The 24,525-nt window shown below is 46.5% G+C and overlaps 2 protein-coding genes across 6 annotated transcripts; both read right to left on the bottom strand.

Moving 5' to 3' along the window:
• Window positions 1–86: 86 nt before the first annotated feature.
• On the bottom strand, window positions 87–3,657 carry LOC134626578 (E3 ubiquitin-protein ligase CHIP-like). 4 transcript variants are annotated; one of them, XM_063472521.1, is made up of 8 exons: window positions 3,483–3,657; window positions 2,697–2,907; window positions 2,340–2,538; window positions 1,998–2,163; window positions 1,818–1,905; window positions 1,641–1,697; window positions 1,431–1,547; window positions 87–1,255 (listed from the first exon to the last, which is right to left on the bottom strand). In XM_063472521.1, exons 2-8 carry the CDS (start codon window positions 2,814–2,816, stop codon window positions 1,130–1,132), a joined length of 873 nt encoding a protein of 290 aa, XP_063328591.1. In that variant the 5' UTR covers window positions 2,817–2,907; window positions 3,483–3,657; the 3' UTR covers window positions 87–1,129. The 4 variants fall into 4 exon arrangements, with proteins under 4 accessions (XP_063328591.1, XP_063328590.1, XP_063328592.1 ...); XM_063472520.1 differs by having other exon boundaries at window positions 3,504–3,657; XM_063472522.1 differs by lacking the exon at window positions 3,483–3,657 and adding an exon at window positions 3,331–3,441.
• Window positions 3,658–4,639: 982 nt separating this feature from the next.
• Window positions 4,640–23,633, bottom strand: LOC134626577 (calpain-15-like). 2 transcript variants are annotated; one of them, XM_063472518.1, is made up of 13 exons: window positions 23,490–23,633; window positions 21,410–21,597; window positions 13,926–14,979; window positions 13,447–13,655; window positions 13,156–13,339; window positions 12,238–12,461; window positions 12,019–12,144; window positions 9,761–9,913; window positions 9,261–9,422; window positions 8,630–8,850; window positions 7,921–8,066; window positions 7,516–7,694; window positions 4,640–7,266 (listed from the first exon to the last, which is right to left on the bottom strand). In XM_063472518.1, exons 2-13 carry the CDS (start codon window positions 21,568–21,570, stop codon window positions 7,089–7,091), a joined length of 2,997 nt encoding a protein of 998 aa, XP_063328588.1. In that variant the 5' UTR covers window positions 21,571–21,597; window positions 23,490–23,633; the 3' UTR covers window positions 4,640–7,088. The 2 variants fall into 2 exon arrangements, with proteins under 2 accessions (XP_063328588.1, XP_063328589.1); XM_063472519.1 differs by having other exon boundaries at window positions 13,246–13,339.
• Between the last annotated feature and the right edge of the window lie 892 nt (window positions 23,634–24,525).

Below are 24,525 nucleotides of genomic sequence, written 5' to 3'. Positions count from 1 at the left end.
TTTGTCTTTTATTTTAGCTGGTTTTGGATTGTTTGTGGTCACTGAGTGACACGAGCACGAATAACTGAGGCTGAAATACAAAAACATGAAAGATTTATTCACATTTATTTCTACTGAACATCGGCAGGTTGATCATTCAGAGTTTTCCTGTACAGACGCCACATCACCTGGATCTGAAAACCGTTGCCTGTGAAATCTGCTCCCACTAAACAACCACGCAGGTTTAACTTGATTGATCTGAAGCAGAAACAATAAAATAGCAAAAACATCGAGGATGAAACGAGTGAAAACAGGCCGGCGTACAGAATACCAAGCATGGTGCGATGTCTCATGTTTGCTCCGGGTGTCAGTGAATGCAGCGTTGGCCTGACAAACACCACCTTTCAGGACTTTTCCAGTTTTGTCTCCTCAAACATTTAAGATCTACAGCCGAAGCGTTCGGAGCCCGGAGCTGCGACGTGGGTGGGAACCAGTAAAACCAGAGTTTAACCTGCGATGTTTATATTTTCAGCAGCGTACAGTCATAAGAAACTGTGTCGGCTCAGCGCTCTCTCCGAGGTCCTTTTTCCAGAGATCTGATTGGCTGGCGAGTGATGATTTCACACCTGCTGATCTCTATTCTCACCTCGCGGCGCAGCCCGGGCCTCGGCTCCCGTTACATCTGATCTGATTGTTGTGCAGCAGCATGATTGTGGTCATGTGGTTCTCAGACTGCTACGCCATCAGTGCAGGGCTTCGTTTTCAGTCCGTATTTAATCAGATTAAAGCAGAAGTGGTTGGTTTTGTTTCTGTTGACACTAAAGTGGACCCACTCTGCTCATTAACTGGACTCAAGAGCAGCTTCCTTTTTATTTCTCCTGGACTTTAGCCCACTTAGCTCAGCGGTGCAGGAAAAAAACATCTGCAGTTTAAACTTTTCGGTTCACGGGGATTAGCGCACACACCGAACGTCATGTTTAATACAAACATCCACCACTGGAACAGGACATACATGACAGGAAATAAGGAGAAGCTGATTGGCCCGCAGACCTCACGCAGCAGCTGTCTTTACCTTTCATAATAAAACCTCCCAGAGTGACGGATGCTGTGACTGGGATGTTTAAAATAAAGCTGAAGTGAACAAACTGGGTCAGTAGTCCTCCACCCATCCGTTCTCCAAAATAAAAGCATCGATGACTTCCTTCATGGCCAGGTTTGGGATGAGCTGATCTTGGGTCAGCGGCGTGCGCGTCACTGGATCAAAATGTCCGACTCTCTATGGGAACAGAACAGAGGAGAGAGCCGTGGAAGAGCTGTGCGTCCTGTCGTCATCACCAATACTACAGACTTCAGTTAAAGTTCATTTGCTGGTAAAATCAGGATTTGATGAGTTTTTCGTGCTGACAATGAGTCAATGAAAGCATGTGTGAGCGAGTTAGGGCATTTTTTACCTGCAGGTGCTCCTCGATGTCTTTGCGGTCGTAGGTGATGCCGCTGGGAGTGATGCACGGCTCCCTCATCAACTCAAAGCTGATCTTTCCACACAGGAAGTCTGGGATCTCACGCTTCTGTCAAACACCAAAACAAACTCATTTGTCCTAAACCGGCTCTTTGTATGAGGACTCGTGCGACTGAGGAAAACACGGCGGACCATCACTGACCTTCCTCTTTTCATCGACCTGACAGAACAGCTCCTCCAGGTCTGACAGGTATTTGTCCTGCAGATAAATAAATGATATAAATCAGAATTTGTTTGCTGGCAGCATTTCGGCTTTAATGTTTTGCACTATCAGGACGCTCCTGATGTCACTGTGGAGAATTTCACAATAAAAGCCTACGTGTTTGGTGTGGATCTCGTTGAGACGCTGTCGGACTCTGCTGTCGTCGGATTTTTCCTCTTGCTTCTGTCTGCAGCGTTCCAGTTCTCTGAGGATCAGACCACACAGATAGACACTTTACTCCAGGAGCCCGCGTTACAGCGACCAAACGGTCGACGGCTCGTTTCTCTCGGGCCCTGCCTCTTTTTCTCGGCGTGAATGAGTTTGGTGAGGTAGGCCTGCAGCTCGCTCTCCTGGTTGATCCTCCTCTCCTCCATGCTGTTCCAGCGCTTCTTCTTAGCGATGCGCAGCGCGCTGGGGATGTCGTCGCCAAAGTTCAGCCGCTGCTCTTTTGCCAGATTATAAGCTGGAGAAGGAAACAAAGAGGTTTTTTTATGCAGTGCTGCCTGACAGCCTCAGATTCTCAGAATGATTTGCTGAGACTGCAGTAATGAGAGGAGCATTACTGTAAAACTGTTCCACTGTTTGCAGACTCGCTTTCTTCATTTCTGAAAAAGAAGCAGGCGTGTTCTAAATCCGTACCTTTCTGCAGGTTGCCGATGGCCTCGTCGTAGTTTTCCATCTCCAGGTGACACTGTCCCATGAAGAAATGTGCTTTGACGGACTGGCTGTCGAGCTCCAGAGCCTGCCTGCAGTCTGCCAGAGCTTTGTCGTACTGCTGCAGCTTCACGTAGCACAGCGCTCTGTTGGTGTAGTACGCCGGGACGGAGGGACTGTGGCTCTGACGGAGAACAGCACAAAGACACACGGAGGAGGCGGCACTGATCAGACTGATTCCTCGGTTTCTCAGAGAAAATCATGGAAGTTGGGAAAAGTGTGTTTATATGAAAATGAGCAGAGGGAGGAAGGCGAGCACGCTCCCCATCACCTGACCCTTACTATGGCTTTGCTGTAGCAGGCTGCGGCCTCCAGGTACTTGCGGCTCAGGAACAACCGGTTTCCCTGCTCCTTCAACTCCTGAGCCGACACCGAAGCATCCTTCTCCGGACTTTCGGACATTTTGTCACCCGAGCTGGCTGCACCACCAGCAGCTGCCGCTTCGCTTTGCTTCCCTATCCTGACACTGGGATCCAACAGGAGGAAGAGGAAACTGGAGGGGAAAGATCCAGAGAGTGAGTCAGTGTGAGAGGATGTTTGGTACCTTTACCTGGCAGGAGCTAGATCCTAATGAACAGCATCCTGTCCTGACTGGACGATGAGATCAGACTTTGATTACACAATCAGGATATTATTGACAAGATGCAACAATGCTGTAACTTTGATTACTGAGTTTGTGCAGGTAAACAACTGTGCACAGGCAAACAAACTACACGTACCTGCAATCCTACCATGTCAGTTTGAGTGCATTTATTAGTTCTTACTGCGCATCACCACAGACACTGAAAACATGACTAACCCGTTTTTCACGGAGCTCTGAGCTCTCACCGCCCACACACCATACAGGAGGAAATGCTAATGTGAAGCTAGCCCTAGCATGCTAATGTTAATATGTTTCTTTCCCTCTTTTTCTGACCTGGTTCTTCAGATCTTTGGTCTCCACCCACGCTGTTTAATTAAAACGGGGCTATAAAGCTAATCAAAGCTAATCAACGGAGTCTGCTATCAGCCAGCACAGCTAGCTGTAGCAGATGCGACACACACACCTAACGCTAGCTAAAAGCGTACCTGGGCGTCACGGTTACACACCTGAGGAGGCTGAAAACCACCTGGACCTCGAAGGGCTCACACTTCCTCTGTGACGTGTAAATATGCCGTTTTTATATAAAATACAACGCCAAGATAAAGCCCACAGCTACGAGCTGCCAACAGATGTTTTGGTTTGGAGCGTGATGAAAAACGCGTCATCACGTCCGGAAGTGGATTTTGGGACAGAAAATACCTTAAAATATTTCGCATTTTAATATTTTTTCTCTCTGAAAGTAATTTATAGATATATTTAGGGACAGTAATGAGTACGTGACCAACAAAACTAACTCGGCGCCGTTTATTCTGCAAATATGTCAATAAAAATATGTTTAAAATTATTAATAAAAGTCACATTACAGCCGTGGTGTACTGGGGGCGGGAATCGGAACACTGCCAAACTCGCCTTAGAATCACTCGATTTTTAAGATTTGTTCATCAGCAAAGTAATTCAGTGACACATGTCAGTACGTCAAATGGTGCATATAAAGAAGAACATCCTCATAACTAATTCGGTCTTGTTAATTCTACAAATATGTAAAAATAAAGGTTACAATACGTGTTAAAGCCATAACGTACTGGTTATGGGTTCTCAGTCCTGTTTTAAGATTACTTAGGGACAGAAATAATCGATTAAGCTCTACATTAATGCATATATAATAATAACAAATGGCTCATAACGTATTCGGCACATTTAGTTTTAAATATATATTGATAAATAAGGGTTAAAATCAAATCAAAGTGATTGTACAGCAAAGATGTACTAGGAAGAGTTGATCCAGAGTTTTAATAATAATAATAATGGATTGCATTTATATAGCGCTTTTCGGGACCCCTCAAAGCGCTTTACAATACCACTATTCATTCACTCTCACATTCACACACACAGCTTTCCTGGGAATCAGTGGATTTTAAAATATTGTGGTGTCAAAAGTGATACAGTGATGGGTGTTAGTACACTCACGAATTATAAAAAAGAATTCTAGATAATTCGGTGTATTTAATTCTCCACACTATAAAGGGCCACGCAGCCTGTGAAATACTGCATTAAAAGACTTTTCTGCTGATTGCGTCTCAAAAAATGAAAAAACGAAGATGTGAAAATTTTCAAATGTTTATTTCCTTCAGTTCACCCGCATATTTTTTCTATTGTTATTTACATTCATACTGCTATGCATACAGTATATATAAACTTTATATTAAAGTAGCTACTGAGCGAACAGAATACGGAGTAAAAGTCAACCTGAACGTTTAAAAAGCGTCAGTGTAACACTAACCACATCAGAATGCATACACGTCTATTTTTACCCTGCTATCAGAGAAGATAAGCTGCAGATAAAGAGCTCGACTTGTTTTTCTGAAGCATAAAGACAGCTTTCAAACATTTGCATAGTTTTCATTCTGTCAACACGATGGTAGTTTTAAATCCACGAGAATAAAACTGTTTCCTACACGTCCTTCAAAATAAAAGAGACTCCAGCATACAGTTGATAAAGTGCTAATGCTTCACACAGCAGGTCTGCGCTGTGACTCTAAAACACAACATTCAAGCATCACACTGACACCACGTCATCTCCACGGCTACCCTCCAATCAGGTGTCAGTGGTTGCAGCAAAGACAGCGTGGACCTGAACACGCTCTGATGTGACGGATAAAGTGCATCGTGTGATTTCTGCTCTAAATGTGGTGTTTCTGGGGGGGGGGGGGAGGGCTCCGGGTTCACTTCTCTGAGGCTCCCAAGGCAGAAGTCAAAGTGTCGTTAACAGACACCTGGGCTGGGAGTCACCTGCAGGTCGAGCTCATCCAATCAGTGTTGGGCAAAAAAAACAAACCCCAAAACAATGTGTTACTTTAGACTAAATTCAAACTGAAATTTAAACTCTGTGCAACTATGAGGTCAGAGCAGATGGCCCCGCCCCTCCCTGAGCCTGGTTCTGCTGGATGTTTCTTCCTGTTAAAAGGGAGTTTTTCCTTCCCACTGTCGCCAAAGTACTTGCTCATCTGATTGTTGGGATTTTCTCTGTATTATTGTAGAGTCTCTACCTTACAATATAAAGTACCTGGGGGTGGCTGTTGTTGTTTGGTGTTATGTAGATAAAATTGAATCCAAATTTCTGACCTTCACTTTCAGATGTTAGGCAGGATTCACACGGAGGTGTTTCGAGCTTCACCTGGTGTCAGCCAATCAAGTCATGCTTATACAAATACTCCAGTGCTGCCACTAGCCAATGAAATCACAATATGGAAATCCTGAGAGAGCAGCATCAAAATGTTGGAGTCAAAGCAGAGAGCAATCAGGAGCTCCACCTTCAAGTGTTGGAGCAGCACGCAGGTGTGAATCCCACCTTACAGGTGAACATTCACAGGTTGATCGTGACCGCTTTACTTGTCGCAAGTGCTTTAAAACTCATAAACGTGGTGTCAGTTTGTAGTGATAAAAAGGGAAGGTATTAAATAGCATTTCACACTGAGACGATTTCCTGCAATAATCCAGAAGAAGAAAAGGTTAGAGCGTGCTTTTATGTTGAAGGAGCTGCGACGGCACTAACTTCCAGACTGGCTTAAAAGAAGAAGCTTCATCCCTGCAGACGGGAAACTGGCACTCATGCAGCTTCTCCCTTTGCTACAGGAACAGCACAGCTCACAGACACTAAGTGCTGCCCCTCTGCAGGCTTACAGAAGCTGGCCAATGAGAAACAAAATGGCTGTAAAGGCAGTAGGGCCTTGAAGGGACAGAAACTAAAACGGCTGCATGAAGAGTCAGCAGCAGATAAAGAAGGTCCAAGATTAAAACTATGGAGGCAGAAATGAGCAGGAGACATTTAAAGATCTGTGAAAAGACAATGCTTCAACCTCTGAAATAATAAATAACACAGATCGATCGGACAGGCTACAGAAACTCCCACTGAAGTCAGGAGGTACACCTCCTCCTCCTCAGGTCTGTGGTTCCATCCCTGGCTCCTCCAGATGTGAAGCTACGTAAATGTTTAAACGTAAAGAATAAAAAAACAAGTCTGTGGATGAATGATTGCAATTAGTCTGTAAAGAATAAATACTCATCCTTTTACCAAATGTGAACACACCGGACAGCCAATGGGAGGGCTGCTTCCATTTCAAACCAACAGATGGAATTAACAGCAACATGATGTCTGAACCTTTGGAACATCTGTTCCACATCTGTAAGAAAGCGAAACTGAATTATTGAGCTCGTCCGCGCTCTGACGAGCCGTCACGTCGCTGTGTGATGCGTCGCCATCTCGGTTTGTGTCGTCCAATCAGACGTGGCGTGTTATTCTGGTGATGACAGATGATGTGTGAACTCTGGTCCTTTAACAGTTCTTAGAAAATGAATTTCATCTTAATTAAATTCAGTTTAAAGTAATCTCAGACTGGTTTAAACTTAGATTTAAGGAGAATTAAAGTGTTTTCTGATGTTGACCCTGTTTTCGTTCAGCCTCACTTTGATAACTTCTGCCGATGAGGAGCTCTGACTCTAACAGACTCAGTCCGTGGGAAATAACCCTGTTCTCTATCAAGGCAGCGGTCCGATGGGTTCCTGTGTCCATCGACACGCTTCCTCCCGGTTCGTCATAGCGGCCGAGGCCGGTGCAGACCTGCGGTCTCGGGGCTCAGAGCCGGACTGTGCGTCGCCTTCGAGGGGCTCCAGTTCCCCAGAGAGGCCTGGACGGCCTTCCGGTGAGCCAGTCTGTGCGTGATGGAGAACCCAGCGTTCCCCTCCAGCTGAGACAAAACCACAAGCACCTGTCTGAGAGACAAACACAGCCCGAGTCACAGGTGTACAAACATGCTCCGCCCCTTTATTTTCTCAGAGCGAGGAAATCAAATATTAACACATAATTGAGTTCAGGTTTGTGGACGTGTCTCGGTGTGTCCCACTACAAACAGGTCTCAGCTGTTATTTCAGTGTGTATGAAGTACAGTGCGCGTTTTGAAAGTTGTGCTGAAATGTCGCGGCGTTCCCGGGCGGGAGTGTGAGGCTCGGCATGCGGCGCACCTGTGCAGAGGAGGGATGCTGTCGATGGTCTTCAGGCTGCTGCGCGTCGACACCACGTTAAAGCTGTCGCTGCAGTCGCAGGACACGTGCAGGTGATGCCTCGGGTGCCTGTTCTCCACCATGACGATAAGCCCCGCCCAGCCGTGGGTCAGGTAGTAACAGGTCATCCCCTCCCGACCCTGACACACAACAGTGATTCTCCATTACAGGTCAAAGTTTAAAGCAATGAAAGAGACTTCCTGTTAATGTCAGGGTGGATGTTTAATGATGAATGAAGTAGATTTGAAATTGTTAGCAATGAAAATGAAGACGAGAGATTTAAGAGCTCATAAATACTGAATGAGTTTCAGTCTTTGAGGACGTCAGAGGTGATAAACGTGTTTCAAAGCTCTCAGACTCTCTCACCTCGTGCCGCTCGCCTTTGGTTTCTGCCAGCTGGATGATGGCGTCGGCGATGGTGGTGCTGGAGGCCGTCACTTGCTCCACCATCACCAGTCTGGAGCTGTAGACCGCCAGCACGTAGCCAGGTGCCTCCGACCTGCCGCAGCTCACTGAAACAGCACAACAGCGGCTCACTGATGATGGTGTAACGCCTGCTGCGAAGCTTCAGGTACACCTGAGTCAGTTTCCCCCTGACCTCTTTTGAACTCTTTAATGCAGTATTCATATGGAGCTGGATGCTCTGCACTGTGGGGGATAAAACTGAGCTTTTTCTTGCATTTTTGAGTCTTAATGACCTGATGAGTGCAGGAGACATCGCCACAAAACTTTCAGGGCTGGAAAACAGATTTAAGCTCTGCAACGAAACCAACTTCACGTCCACTCCACGGTGCAGTCTGCTTTTTGTTCAGCAGCCGTACCCCAGAACTTTAAAAAGTGCATTCTGGGTAAACTTTCAGGGCTCTAACCAGCATGTGGGATAGGTGTCTGCTCCATTTAAACTACATTTTATACCAGGATCATCTTCTAGCTCTGACTCCTTTGGAGTAAAAACACTTTTTAAAGCAGACATATTTTGACACTCGGTGCAGGTTGTGGCTGCAAAATATAGAATAATCAGCACAATCGAACAACGTCAGGTCCTGACGTGGAGACTGAGTACTCGTGTCCTTACCTCCGCCCTCGGTGATGCAGCTGTGCCAGTGGTTAAAGGCGCAGCAGAGGACGGCATACTCGCCCGGCTCCAGCATGACATCGCAGCCCACGAACCTCCTCACCGAGCGGCGGCTGTGAGCCAGCAGGCGGCCCAGCGTCAGCGTGCCGGCGCTGTCGTAGGCGACCCGAAACACCAGCACGCACAGATCCAGCAGGTGGCTCTCTGCCGTGTCCCAGCGCCTGAAACACGAGCCACCGTCTTCAAAACGTCTCTTTTATTTTACCATCTTTACTTCATCGCTGACGTTTATTTATCTTTACTTACTTTTTCTGTCTCGTCTGCTTTTAATTATTTTTGTGAAACATGTTTTATTCATTTCTGATACTTAACCTGTTTTTTCCCTATTTATTTACTTTCTGCTTTTGTTTGTACATTTTTATATTTATTTGTTTTTTTCTCTGTGCATTTCAAAAGTACAAATGAACACAGATCACCATCGACTCATCGAGGATTCTGCTACCAAAGCTGTATGTAGGTACAGACTGGAGGCGTTTCAGCCAGCGTCGTCTCTCCTACAGGCGAGCTGGCCTCTGTGGTGCTCAGGTGACAGCGGTGACGTTACGAAAAGCCGCACAGGTGCGCGTCCTACCTGCTGCCCTGCTGGAATAAAGCCAGCTCCATGGCCGTCCTCTCCAGCACCGTGATCGACACCACCGACACGGGGACGTCGGCAGCTCGGGGGAAAACGCCGGGGACTCGAACCTCCTGCCAGTCTGAGTGAATCTTACAGATGTCCACGGAGTCAAAGTACCTGCCGGGGACAGGAGGGAACAGCGAGTCTGTTTTTGTTCAGCGTTTTGATGCTTTTCTTTACTCTGCAGGTCACCAGAGAGCCTTTAGCAGGAGAGTTAGGACGACTTTACAGTCACAGATTACACAAAGCAACGCACAAGAGGGAAGAGAGAGCAGGCAGGGTGGAGGGGACCTGGTGGATGTTAATGAACACTTTATATTCTGTCATTTGTCATAAATGAACTCTTTGTTTTTCCCACTTTACATCTGAGTAAAGTTTTCTTCTGTTTTTAGGTCTTCCTGCTCAGACCGGGAATAAAACTAATGCAGACATCAAAAACACGCTGCTGCCATCACCTGGTGAAATCCCAGAAGTCCATCCAGAACAGGCCGTCCTCGGCTCGCTGGGCACACAGCTCCCTCTTCAGCTGCGGAGGCCAGTCTGGCCAGTCGTCCGCCCAGGCTCCGGTCCAGGAGAAGCGACCCCACGGGTTCCTCAGCTGCAGTAACCTGACACACACAATGGGATTAACAGGCTCGCTAGCTTAAAGTCAGCTTTGGCGAGCCTTTATAACCTGGCTATATCACCATGGTAACTGGTGCTGAACATGTGACCTGGTCTGGAGCAGGTTATTCTCAGAGTTACAGTTTAAAACCAGCTGGAAGTGCCAGATTTCACTGATTCCTCCACCTGGTTTCTTCCAGTTAAAAGGGAGTTTTTCCTTCCCACTGTCACCGAGTGCTTGCTCATAGGGGGTCATATGACTGTTGGGTCTACCTTACAATATAAAGCGCTTTGAAGGGGACTGTTGTTGTAATTTGGCGCTGTATAAATAAAATTGAATTGAACTGCATTATGTTGCAGATTTAGTGTGTATGCGGTTCCTCGCTTAATAAAAGCTTAAAGATGCGTGAACATTTTCAGGAACAGCCTGGCCTTCATCACTGGTTCGTGCACACGGTCAGAGGCGGTTCTAAATTTTTCGAGCAGTACGATGAAGAAGATGCTGATGACTCAGATTTCTGAGTGACGTGCGGTATGTGTTTCACGTCTTCTAAATGTTCACGCTGCTGGTAATCTTCATCTGCGTGCTGACACTGATGGAGACAGCGATCACCCGACACATCTGCAGTGCAGAGGCCGCTGCAGTGAAATGCGTCAGCACGTCGGCGGCGCCGGGTTAATGAGATGGGTCTGACGTCCACGGAGACATCTCAGAGCTGTTCTTTCAAACTTTTTCAAGCGTCTGCAGACTCCACCTCCAACCCCACTGACAGAAAAACACCGCTCCTGCATCCGTTTGTGAGTAATCAGCCTCCCGTTCCCTCGAGGGTTTCTCTTGCAGTTCGACCTCCTCCTGCGGATCCTCCTCCCTGTAGCTCGCAGCAGTCGCCGCTGTAGGTTTGAGGAAACATCCTGTATGCGTGTGAATGATGAAGCGGTTAATGGAGTGATGCTGAGAGGAACATTTGTTCTCTGAATGTGTCCTTAAGGCAGCGCTCCTCTGCAGACCTGCTGCATTTATACTGTGGGAGTTTTGATGGATGATAAAAGCAGAGCCTCCGGGCTCAGACTTGGAAAAAACACCCCCGCCTGTCCCACGCAGGAGCAAGTCACTCTGACTGATGGAGGCACACATGACTGCAGACATCGAGTCTCTGCTGTTTGTGCAGTTTGTCTCTGCTGCTCTTATTTGTGTCTGTTCAGGATGGATGTGTGCTCGTGTGTGTGTGGTCAGGTTTCATGTCGTGTGGCCGGGTGTTCGACTCCCTGCTGCACTTTGTTCTGCTCTCAGTTTGCTTTGCGTCTCCTTTTTGGTCTTGTGGCGTCTCTTTGTCTCCGCCCTGTGTCTCTTTGGTCGACTTTGTAACTGTTAACTTCAAACAGAGACTCAGAGAGTGATGTCATCAGCGTGTCTGTCTGACCGTCAGTGTTTTGGACACAGAATGACTGTATGTGGATGAGAGGGTGGAGCTGAGTAGGTGGGGCTTCTTTGATTTGTGGTGAATTTTTCTGCATTAATTTATGTTTGAAACGTTGTTTATGGAAAAACTCCAAAACCAGGCACCAGGTTTCCAACACCACATACAGGCAGTGGAAGGAAGTCTTTCCTGTTTTTACTGAGGGGGACAAATGCACATCCACCTGTCAGTCAAAGAAGCCACGCCCCTATTAACGCTAAACTTAGCTTTAATCCAATTCAAACAGGTGTGTTATAGATATTTTATCATTCTTTATCCACAGAGACAATCAGTTTGAGCATCAGGCTGTAAACTATGACTCACTGCTGGAGGATCTGCAGGTTTCTCAGCTTCTGTGTTCATTTTTTTTAAACCTCTGCATGCTCTTAACTTTTATCTGTTACTCTTATTATTGTGTATATTCCCAGTTTCTCTGTTTGTTTGTTTTTAAATATATCTCTTTTATTTATTGTACAGTGTCCTTGGGTGCTCTGAAAGGCACTATTTTAAATAAAATGTATTATTATTATTATTATTATTATTATTATATATGTTTTATTTTTTTTACTAAACTATAATGAGAATCCAGCTAACGCTAACCAGGAGCAGCGATAACGAGAACGGTAACCAACGAAGCAACCTCGAAGCCTCACCTGTGGCCGTCAACGTCCCGCACATCGAGCACAGAGTACGCGTGTCGCGGACGTAAACCTAGAGACTCGTACTCCGCGTCGTCCACCTTCATGTTACCTCCACCGCAGGACGCCCCCATCAGGAACCTAACAGCAGCACGAACAGAGGCGGGGTTAACCGAGCTTAAAGAAACAGCTCCGTCCTCTCAGAGCACTTCAGCCTTCCCACAAACTTCTCACCCAGCCTCTTTGGAGCTCAGCATCTTGGCCCAGATCAGGTCCGTGTCGATGGGCTCCTCTTTGGGGTTGGTGGCACTGACCTGAAGGGCCAGCGACTCGCAGGGGGCCCCGGTCAGGGTGGAGAGGCCCTCGATGGCACGGCCGGCTTGCAAAGCAAAGTAGGAACCGTGGAGCTTGGCCAGAGCCTTTTCAATCAAAGCCACCCACAGCTGCTTCCTCTGGGCCTGGAGACACAGAGAAGGGGAGGATGGAGAGGATCAAAGCTTTAACATCATGACGAGAAGAGGAAGTGCACATATGTGCTCACACCTAATCAGAGAACCTGAAGCCTGTTCCTGATCCTGATCTCATCATTACTGACAAAAGCAGGCTAACAGGACATGAGAGTGGACACGTCAGGACTTCCATTAGAAACCTCCAAGTTCTAAGATGCATTAAAGTATTAAAGTAATCCAGGGATAGTTTTCTTCACCTACTCCAAGAGATAAAACACCTGTTAGCTAACTGCTGCTCATTTCATGCCTGAACTCAAAATGCTGTGAAGTACGGTGTGGTGAACAGAAATTATTTTACTGCAGTCGAAACCTGTAAAAAATCTAAAGGATATTCTTCCACAGATAAAACATCCGAACTCAGGCAGTAATAAAACGCTGCCCTCTGGTGGTGAAGCTGAATTCTGCAGCGGGCAATCACACAAAGTGCCTTTAAACAGAAATGCCTCAGATATGGAGGAATACCCATGATGCTACAGGAATCGCCTCTTCTTTTAATGTGTAATTCAATGTGTAAGGTGTAATTCAGGCCACTGGGTGGCGCTGCAGAGCACAAAGGAAGAAGAGGATAACTCTGGACTTTTCCCCGTGTTTTGAGCCGAGACCTTTTTCCAACACCAACCACACATCACGTGAACAATTTCACCTGAGAGAAGAGGAGGTGGCCGCTCTCGTCACACGGGAGCATGTCGTCCACCAGCACCGTCGTCCACGAGCCGTCTTTGCACAGACGCACCTGATAGGCTCCCTCTGCGCACAGCGAGCGGGTCACCATCACCTTCTCCACCAGCTCCGGCCGCTCCGCCAGAACAGCCAAGGCGCTCAGGAACCTGCTCTCCGAACACAGTCTTCTTTTAATGTGCTTAAACAATCATCCAGAAATAAATCCTGGGAATAATAATCAATAATAAACTATGTGACAGCATAATCAGCTCACCAGCAGTTACCCAGAAGCCCCTGCAGGATGTCGGACGGACGCAGCGTGCGGAAAACGGTCCACTTCACGCCGCGGTCTCTGAAGGCGGCGCAGCTGATTTCCTGTGGACGAAGCCACTTCTTGACCCGATGCTGGACGCTGTCGTCCAATGGGAAGCCGACGGACTTTGGACCAGGAGGGAAACTGTCGTCCACAAACGTCACCGCGTTCTGGCAGAAGAAGAAGACGATGACACACACGATTTGCAACGAGATGATAATCTGTTGTGTAACCTGTTTAATTTTTCTCGTTAATGTCGGAGGTTCTGGTGCAGATCCAGAGCTGAACACAGTGAAGTTCAGGCTGCTCTGCGCTCTGGGTGGAGGTCGTTATGGCTCTGAGGAAGACTGTCAGTCCACCTCCACCGAAAGTGAAGTAACATCAGCATAAACTCTTGTTTCTGACTTAAATTTAAAGGTGAGTGTGTGCTTTAAACGCACCTCTCTGCAGAAGCTGACGATGTTCTCCCACAGCTCTTTGGCCGCACCCTCGTCGCTCTGCCGCAGCGCCTCCACCAGCCGGCTCTCCTTCCTCCTTGGGAACAATTCCGCTTTTAGCTGCTGAGGGGTGTGGCAGGCCTGGCAGTGTTTGGACTCCAGCCGGTTTATGAGTGTGCACGCCGGACACGCCCACTCCTCCATCCTGTGGACAGCAAGCGAAAACGACATGGAGGCGTCTGATGCAGGTGACAACGGGGACATCTCTTCTTTAAGGATGCTGAGTCTCCTGCCGGCCAGCAGCTCCGGCTGGGTGGAGGGATGGGACACAGCGAGGATGGAGGGAGAAGACGTGCTCTGAGCCTGGCTGAGGCCAACATCTGGAGGGGGCACCTCTCTGCGGCTGCAGGGCACTGGATTGTTGTGGCCAGCAGGGGGCGCAGTCAGCACGGAGGAGGAGGTGTTCGGATGCAAAGCTTCTGCAGGTAAGCTCTCCCCTCGGGCAGAAATCGATAGCGAGAGCGCTGCCGCTGCAGGTTCGGCCCGCCGTGCTCCGGGATCCTCGCAGACGTCGGGCACGAGGAGCGCCTCGGCCGGGATCTGAGGGAGGGACAGTTTGCGGGGTCCACCGCAGGCCGAGCAGGACATGGAGGTGGGCGTGTTCTGCAGCGTGCACCTCGAGCACTCCCACGCCAGGCCGCTTTTGTCGGCGTCTTGGGGCTGCTTCCTGCTCTGCGGTCGGCACGTCTCCGTCCAGGACATCCTGAGGGGGCCGGAGCAGCTGCTGGAGCGCTGAGGCCGGGGCTGGGCTTCCGCGGACGCCCTGGCATAGCCGCAGAGGTTGCAGGCCAGGCTGTCGGGGGGGTTCGCCAGTGTGCAGCGTGGGCACGCCCAACCGTCATCCTCTCTGCTCGCTCCGGGCCACATCCACCGGGCATCGGGTCCCTGCCGAGGAGCTTCACAGATGGAGCAGCGGGGGGCGCCGGCAGCATTGAGGAAAGTGCAGCAGCCGCACGCCCACTGACTCCTCTGGATGGGCATCGATCCAGAGGAGAAACTACAGAGAGAAACAGCGTCATGTGATCAAACGGGAGGACATTAACGTCAGAACCTGACCGATGTAAGATTATTGAGACCGATATCAATATCAAAATCCATAAATGATTTACCTTCCACTCGTTATGTGTCTAATTTATGATGATTTACCAAGAAAGTATAAAAATTTAGCTCAAAAATAATCTTGTTTCATTGCTACAACAAGTCATGAATTATTTGTTGACTCCTTTTTTGAGGCATTCTAAACAAAAAAGTTGCAGAGTGCCCTCTGGTGGACAAACTATGCAACATCAAGACTAATAAGACGTTTGAAGGGTGTTTCTATTGTCTCTTCTTTACTCTTATTTATCAGCCGTTACAAATGCAGATTTAATATATTGGCAAAAAGCTAATATCGATCAACATATGAGTCGGACTCCTACAAATAAAATCCATCAGCAAACACCAGCACCGGTGATCGTTGTTAAAAATAGATATTGGTCGTGTTTCTGGGTCAAAGCGTCTCCTGCGTGGATGATGCTTCGTCATCTTTGAGTCCTTATCCTCTCCACCTTTTTTCAGCAGTATTCATATGCAGCGCGTCTTTAACTCAGAATACAATGCGCTGTAAGAAAAAACAAAAAAAACATGCAAAATTGCACCCCAAAAAATCAGCGAAACAGCGAGGCCGCGAAAGGTGAACCGCATTATAGCGAGGGAACACTGTATAACAATTTACTTATTTATTTCCTCTTATTTAGTTAAGTTTAGTTTAATTTTAATTATTAATCTTGGCACTCCCGGCCCTCCATATTGGATTATTTTGAACTTTGAGTCATGCAAAGCCACTCTAGAGATCAAGAATTAAATGAACAAAGAAAAGCTCGAAATGAGCAGAGTAGCTGATCACTCTCAGACATTTTCTTCTTTGAAATAAGAATGATGTCTGGAAATGTTAGATAAAGTTTGCCGTGTTTTTCGTGACACTGGTGAAAATTTCCACCGTGATTATCTGCTAAAAGCAAACCACGGCCACATCGAGCTTCAGTGTGTTTATCTGTGAAAGCCCGAGAGACGAAAATGGAAGAAAAAGCCTGAAAATATGAGAAGAAATCCAAATATAAACGTGTGAGTGAATAACAGTTTCCTTTGCTGTGCTGGAGGGAAAATATTAAAATGCACGAATATGCAAATGAAACAACAAAATCTGCTCTTCCACTTTTGCCTCCCTGACGCCGGCTTCATCGCGAGCAGGCTGCTCAGCGTCTTTGTGAATATAGAATAAAAACACGGTTCTAATCTCAGATTCATGCTCGGCTGTAAAGCAGACCCAGATAATCTGTACCCTGGTGTCCAGGGAGGAACGAGACCTCGGGAGCCAGCGTCACAGCCGTGTTCAGGCTGGCCCACATTTTCTGGCTGCACTTTTCTAAGTAGTTTGGCATGAAGCCTGAAACTTCCAGCACAGCTGACCTGAAGGATTTACTGCAGAACAAGCTGTCTGTAAGAGCCAGGTGACGGCTGCTGCACGCCGCACTCGGGACAAAACACACTTTTAATCAACAACCGGTCTTCGTGAGAACCTCTGCTGTTTGTGTGCATGAGAAACAAGCTGCTCGTTAACCACGCAGAAGGCTGTGCAATACAGAAAACCCTGAGTTATTTTTACTGACAAGATATAAACATGAGAACTTTCTAAGGTCATAAAAGTTGGAGGTGCTCATTTTCTGCAGATCTCCTGTGCGTTCATCGGCCCATATTTCCATGCAGATAAATGCTGTACGCTCATTCATTCAACTCAATTTTAACCAAATCAGATGGAAGTAGTCCCAAAACAGCTGCTGCACAAAGTGATGGATGGATCCAATTTCCTGGAAATGTTTCTCATAATCCGGACACAATGAGAGCCTTTTAGCTGCAAATTACAGCGGCTGAAAAAGGAACCCGACGCAGGGAAACGGCCTGCAACCTGTGAAGGCTGCAGTTCCACTGACGTCCACTGGGGACTCCAGAAGTGAGTCATACCCCACTCAGGTTTTGAGAACACCATGCTGGATGTGATCAAATGAACAGCCCAGAGAGCTGTCAGCAACCACCCTCGATGCCAGCATACTGCTGCGGCTGTAGTTTGAATCGAAGTGACGGACTCGTCTGCAAACAGCCTCCTGCTGCTCTGTGAGCTGCACTCAACAGCTAACTGCTAGTCACTTGGCTAGCAGTTAGCAAATATTTGCAGACAAATGCGGTAACCGCGGTAATCCGGTAAACTACCGGTAACCATGGCGACCAAAGCAATCAACATGAAGTTTTTGTTGCAGCATCTTCTCATGACATTATTTGAGAAACGCTAAAACTTTGCAGCAGGAATAAAAATGTTTACAGCCTGAAACACAAACTGATTGGTCTCTGTCGATCATTTCCTCCTTCATAACACCTGTTTTTATAACTCACCTGTTTCAACTGTATTAAGGCTTAAAGTTTATACTGTTAGGGGCGTGGCCTCCGTGACTGACAGGTGGATGGTGACCAGTGTTGGGAAGGTTACTTTTCAAATGTATTCCACTACAGATTACAGATTACATGCCCCAAAATGTATTTTGTAACGTATTCCGTTACATTACTCAATGAGAGTAACGTATTCTGAATACTTTGGATTACTTAATATATTATCATGCTGTTTACAACTACATGAATGTCCTATTGCTGTGTGATTTATTACTATTACTGAAGGTTACTCGCCATACCAATACCAACTAGATGTTTAAATCTTAATATAAATGAGTAACAGTAGGTGGACATTAGGTAAGGCTGCACTTTTTGCAGCGATCTCGTATAGAAAACTATTCCGCGCGTATATAAAACAGGTCCGCGGCTCCGAACCGTAGTAAAGGGACCTCTGGCTAATATGTCGGGTTCGTGTCGGGCTCGTAGCTGAAAACTAGCTTTACTTTGTTGTCTGGGTCAAGTTTGAGACAGAGAGAGGCGTTGAAAGGCTGCTCCAACGGAACTTATTGTTTGGGAGGAAAACACGAACACAGTGTACAGTTGAGTCTTAATAGCTTACTCACAACTGGGCTCGTCAGGCACTCTTCTTGGCTGCAGTGGTTATTATTATATTTACATGCTTCCAGCTCCCGTTTCTGCTCCGTGACAGCTCGGACTTTTCCTTTTTCTCCCTCCCTCGCTCACAGACACATCACGGGTATAGCAGTCCATTCTCCCTGCAGCACGGACTACACTGCCCATCAGGCTACATGCTTTAGGGCGATGCCTGTAACACTCTGCCTTCATATTAAATCATTTTTTGAATAATAATTTTAAAAAATATTTAAATAAATATTTCTTCACGTCATTATGCTGCTGCAAGTAGAGGTGACATGGGCCGTGAGATTGAGACACAGACATTAGAGCCTCTTAATGCGTGTTTTGTTTGGGTTTCCACCGGTGTGGAATTACCAAAAATAGAGAGGGCGTAGCCGAACATATGAAACAGGAGAAGACCGCCGTGTAATCCATTTATTTCAACAAAGTAACTGTATTCTGAATACCACCTTTTTCAACTGTAACTGTAACGGAATACAGTTACTCATATTTTGTATTTTAAATACGTAACGCTGGTACATGTACTCCGTAACTCCCCAACACTGATGGTGACACAGGCGGCTGTAGCTGCTAGCTGTCTGCTAGCTTCACCTGAACTGGACCGTGTTTGTGCTGTTGGAGCCTTTTTAATGACATCATATGTCTGCTGTGGGGTTACTGTAGTAACAGAAGGCGGAGCTGCAGATATGATGAAATTCTGTAGCAGTCTAACTTCTGCTCTTCAGTTCTATTTAATTTAATTTTTACTTCTCTTATTGACTTTATTTTGGCGCCTTATCAGCTCCTGTACTCTGCTATTGATCTTAAATAATTTCATTTTCTTAAATGATTTAAGAAAACTGATTTCATTTCATTCAATAAGGAGGAGAAGACACTGAAGGTGCAGGCAGCTATAAACCTGAATCAGATTGTTTTATGGATCATGGAACAAAGTGCTGAAATTTGGACTTTCCTGCAGCTCTAAGGAGGCGATTCCTCGGAGAACCCTGGAACTTCTTCTGTTCTGCTGTGTGTGTTTCCAGATGCCACGGCCGGCCTCTTTTCCTTCTCCTCCACATCTATGAAAGGTATTTTGATCTCTGTGCATCAGACGGGGAGTGCAGTGGCCTGCTGAGCTGAATTCCCAGCGGAAAGCTTGAGTGGGCTTCTTCAGACCAGCTCTTCCACCGGGGATTTCCCCATCAGCGCTCCATTTCCTGTCAGCGAGTAACTCGACTCCCGGCCGAGGCTCCCGAAGGCTGAGATGACTCACAGTGAGCCGAGCGCCGGCGGTTTATTCGACATAAATGCAGTAATAATTAATAAGGAAGGCTGCGGTTTGATTCATATCGAACGATTCATAAAATATTCACGGTGACGTCTAAACGACGGACATAAATTCAGCCTTACTATAGTCGGTCATTAACAAAACCAGCTGGGAGACCTGTGGTGGTGCTGGATCCAGCTGTTCTGGGTCACGCCGGGTTTGAAGATGTTTTTCTCCTTTGTTCTCGTCTCTTGTGCTTCTGTTTGTTGTGTTTCCTGAAGCCGTGTGTCGGTGATTGTGTACGTACTCTCAGTATCTGGATGGTATAAGTGTGTTTATTGCATGTGCTGCAGGAGAAGCTGGATCATTTAGTGGAGAGAAAATAGACCTCAGTGAGCGGGAATCAATCTTAGAGGATAAAACAATTTAGGATTCACATTTTAGCCCCCACACATGCAGCATCAATGATCCAGCTGAACTCAAATAGCATGACTTCATTTTTTCTCGGTTCCTAATTAAACAGTAATCAGCCTTTAACGTTCTGCTAATCTGTGCTGATTGGTCGGTTAACGATTCAGGATGGTGCCCGCTGCAGCTAAAGCCCAGCAGAAGCTTCCAGAAGCAGCTGACTGAGGTGGTTGGAGGTGATGCTACGAACTCTCTGCAGCCTCTTCGCTTCATGCCCCAAATCAAAATGGAAGATGCCGTAAAGCAGCGTGTGGTATCTTACTACAGCAGAAACCTCTGAGAAATCTAAAAACTCAACTATTTCCAACTTCTTGAACTCTTCTATCAACAGCATGATGAAAATTTGCAAGTACAGAGATTGGTTTATTCTGGAGGAGCGTAAGAGCGCCCCCTGTGGAACAGGAAGTACAAAGTCTGGACGCTCTCGAGTACTTTGAAGTTCTTCAGTCTGGACTGCTGCACACCTTTGATCTTAATGTTCATCTTCCAGGTAAAAGATGGACTCTGTGACATCAAAGCCTTGAGCTGAGCGTTTTATGGGTTTGACTCCCAACACAGACGATGCTTTGCCCATCTGTCCTATTCCCCTCGCGCCTCCTCGCGTCTCTGCTTTGCTTCCTGTGTTTTTCCTCCCTTGTTTTTGCTTCTTTTGGATTCTGGGTGAACTTCCAGATTGCATCCCAGACATTTCAACATTGTTGAAAGGTTTGGGGACTTTGAGGTCGAGATCAGAAATATACATCGGATAGCTCCAGCTGGTTAGTAATGATTGTGATCAGACGGCCACACAGCGTCAACTCTGTGGCCTGTTTCCTTTTTAAACCACTTAAACCTAAATTCTGTTTAACGTGTTCTGTGGCGAGCATCTGAACACAGCATGTTAAACCCTGTGCTGTGGGAACTGACAGTTATCTCAGAAGGACAATTTTCACTTTTCTCAAGATGGATTTATTTTATTTTTCCCCAGAAACAATAAAATGATTCTTCTTCAGTCCGGCAGACTGTAAAACTCACATATCCAACTTTAAATTTGGTCCTATTTCCAACCTCGGGTCTGGACATCGAGTAAAAACGTCAGCTGATGGTTACTGAACACCTGGAGGGTTACAGACATCGTTAGCAGGTCTGATAACCTTTAGCTCACCATCGGCCCGTTTAAAGGGCGGCACCTGCGCTCAGACTCTGGGCTTACAGCTCATATTCAGTGCTCTTCATGTCGGCTTTGCACTTTAACCCCCTAACCCTGCACCCCCTGCTGTAGGAACTAAATGCTTGTAAGAGACTAAATCTGAAGGGTGACCTCTTCTGCTCTGCTCGTTAGCATGTGGTTAAAATGCAGCCTAGCAAAGATCCGTGTTTGCCGACAGCCTGGAGGATGAGGAGAGGTTAAATCTGCCTCTTCTGGTTTCTGCAGGTCTCTGTGGAGCTGCACAGCGCTGATTATCTGCAGCTCTGATTCCCAACAAACCGGCAGGCACAAACAAACCTGCTCGCTGATAAAAAAATCAGAGCAGAAGTGGGACCGCTGCAGGACTTAGAGAGGATATTACACTGCAGATATTACAAACTGAAAAAGAGCCACGGTCTCGTTCTCATCTCATCGTTACGTCTTCGCCACGCCTCCTTCGTGTCTCACCTGCGCTCCCTGTGCCGGCCCGGTCTGGGAAGCTGCCGTGGGAGGAATGTGCTTTGGCTGCTCCTCAGGCATCCCATGATGGGGGAGGGAGGCAGAGCTGCACCCCGGGGCGCCGCGTCGTCCTCCGCCTCGTCAGCGAGGGAGGAGGAGGAGCTTCCCATGATGCCGCTGGCTCAGGTGGAAGTGCCCTGATGAAAGAGAGGGGGAGGCAGAGGGGGCATGAGCATGCACAGAGGACAATAACACAAACACAGTGCTGCTGCTGCTTTCACTGACTGTCTCGTCTCTGCTAACGTGCACGAGCTCCTCCACGTCTTCAGGCTTCTTCTTCCTTTGGTTTGCTGGGACTGAACCGTTAACCCGGCCGAACGCACTGCTGATGGGATTCTGTGCATCACTTCTGACCAGTGTCACAAAACTTTAAGTGTCTCCATTCAGCTCATTCATCTTTTTATTGTTGGGCTTTACAGCAGCTTTGCATGAATCACAGAGCAAAATAATCCTTCTTTATCTCGTACCGCAGCCCTCGGTTCATCCTGTCTGAAAGGAGCCGCTTAAGCCCCTCCCCCTTTAAGACATCTTTATTCTGATTGGCTGTTCATCATTAATAAAAAAAGGTTTAAACAGCAGGTGGGTCAGAATATGTGCTCTCTATGACATCATACAGATCCAAGCGTAGAGAAAACTGCGATAGACTGAGTGTTCAGAGCAGGCTGGAGTTACTGTACATACATTTTGGTTCTAAACTCTTTTCTGAGTGACTTCAGAAAGAAATTATATTTGCAAAGTCTGAATGACTCTGCAGCGGACTTAAAAGCCACGCTTTGATTGATTCATCCTTATAAACCTAATCATTCACCACTTCCACCATTAAGAGAAAGATTATCCCAGAGAGAAAATCACATTTAGCTTCATTCACAAATAGCAACGAGTCATTAGCCTCCCTCCCTTACTTACTGAGCATAAGTGGACAGACGCCGGCTGAGCATGTAAAGGAGGGATGAAGTAATTACCGTTTCTTTGTTTTACTGTGAGGTTTTGGTCGTGCTGAAAATAAAAGATGGAGAAAGTGCTGAAGCTTTCTAATCGTGCATTATTCGTAACGGCCAGCAGGTGGCAGCTCCTCTTGTTGTAACGATGAGTTTGAATAAAGTTGTTGATTTATGACCTCAGTAAACACGTCAGGCTGAGTTTGTGCTGGAAAGTTTAAGTACCTTTGCATGATTCACAGTTCTTCTGTTTGAAACAAGATTTAGCCCCACCCCTTTTAGGGCAACTGTCTTCTGATTGGCTGCAACATTTAAACAGGTGGTGGGTGGAGCTTTTGTCTGCTCTCTGACATCATGCAGATCCAAAAGTTCAAAAAACTCTGTGAAACTGGTTGTTTGGAGCCATCTGGAGACGGCTTCTGGTTCACACTGATCTTATATATCCACATATGATATTTATGATAAGATAAATGTGTAATACATGAAAAATTAAATACTGGGTGATGTTATGATTATTATTAACTATTAACAGATTTTTAAACTAAATCACTTTTATCCTCATACTTCAGTTTTAAACCAGAGGAGGATTATATGAAATGTTAATCAGCAGCTTCATCTTCATCAGACTCATCAGTGTGTCTCTGGCTCCAGCTGCTCCTGCTCGCTCCACAGTTGTGTCCTTGAACAAGGACTTCAGATACGATCAGGAGCTCCAGATCCAGATGTTCCTGATCGGGAACGCTGACTGAGAGTCTGCTGCACGCACTTCTACCAAAATCCTCTGATTTTATTCCCAGAAGAGAAAGCTTTGCTCTCAAACTGTCTCTCTCCTCCTTGGTGTTTATGACTAAATGATAAAGATACGCTCAGAGCGTTTAAGCCGCAGATGTCTGCTGTTAAATGAAGTGATCAGAGACAGTTTGCTGTGCTCTGCCTCCCTCTGTCCCTCACTGCAGAGGCTTCCCTGCTGATACCTGAAGTTCACATGCAGACTTTAGGTAACCTGGTGCACCTGCAGTACAGCTGGTGGCTGGCTGAGAGACTGCAGGCATGAAAACAAAGAGCAGCCCGGAGGAGAGCTGCAGACTCACCGCGGAGAGGACGCCCGCTGCCGCCGCTGCTGCACCGAGGAGGACACGGATCTGTGGCTGCCAGCTGTCGGAGACCTCCATGCATCCTCTGTCATTCACACAGCGATGTGCACAGTCACCATCGAGCTCCTCGCGGTCCCCACCGTCAAGCTGCGGGGAGGAAGAACCACTTCCTCTCAGCACCTTCAAAATAAAATCCCAATAAAGCAAGAAGAAGATTACTAAACCCCGAGAGGAGGCTGAACGTTTGCGTAGGAATCTGCGAAGGAAGCCACGTTAACGCCTCATTCCACATTTCATCTGATTTATCACTGAACAGAAATGAACTGTACCTCAGTGCAATGACAAGAAAGATTCATCCTGGTTTCTGGGACCACCCAGAACATTTCAGTGCCTGTGTCACCATCCACCTGTCAGTCGCAGCGGCCACGCCCCTAATAATGCAATCAGTTTGTATATCAGACTGTAAACGTGTAGTTCTGCTGTAAAGTTTTAACACTGGAGTCTATGGGGACTGACTCACTGCTGGAGCCTCTAGTGGACGTCAGAGAAACTGCAGGTTTGGTGCTTCACGTTACTGCTTGGTTATAACTCTCAGTAATCAGGAATTTATATATGTTTTGTATATTTACAAGAAAAACATGCTGTTAACAAATAATGGGATTAATGAATATTTTCCTTTTTCTGAGGTACAGCGTGTTAATATTATTCTTTTTGCCCCTGTTACAACTCTTTTTCATTCAGTTGAATATTACATTTGTGTCCTATAAAGTAAAAACAATATATAAATGATCATTACTTGGAAAGACAGATTTTACTTCAAGAAAAATTAAAACTTGCAGTACTTTAGTGGACCATCTCCCTTCAAACTCTTTCTAATAAGTAAAAGTGACGTCACTGCATGCTTTAAGCGTGATCTGTCTGAGCTTTAAATGGGTTGATAGAAAAATTTTACTTGTGAGTCAATTACTGAATGATAATGGTCAGTTATTCTCTTATAAGGAATTTTTGTCTGTTTATGATTTTCCTGTCACTC

This window comes from Pelmatolapia mariae, linkage group LG4, assembly GCF_036321145.2.
Source record: "Pelmatolapia mariae isolate MD_Pm_ZW linkage group LG4, Pm_UMD_F_2, whole genome shotgun sequence".
Lineage (NCBI taxonomy): Eukaryota > Metazoa > Chordata > Actinopteri > Cichliformes > Cichlidae > Pelmatolapia > Pelmatolapia mariae.
Note: the sequence above shows the minus strand (reverse complement) of the source record. Positions and strands in the feature narration are given on the sequence as shown.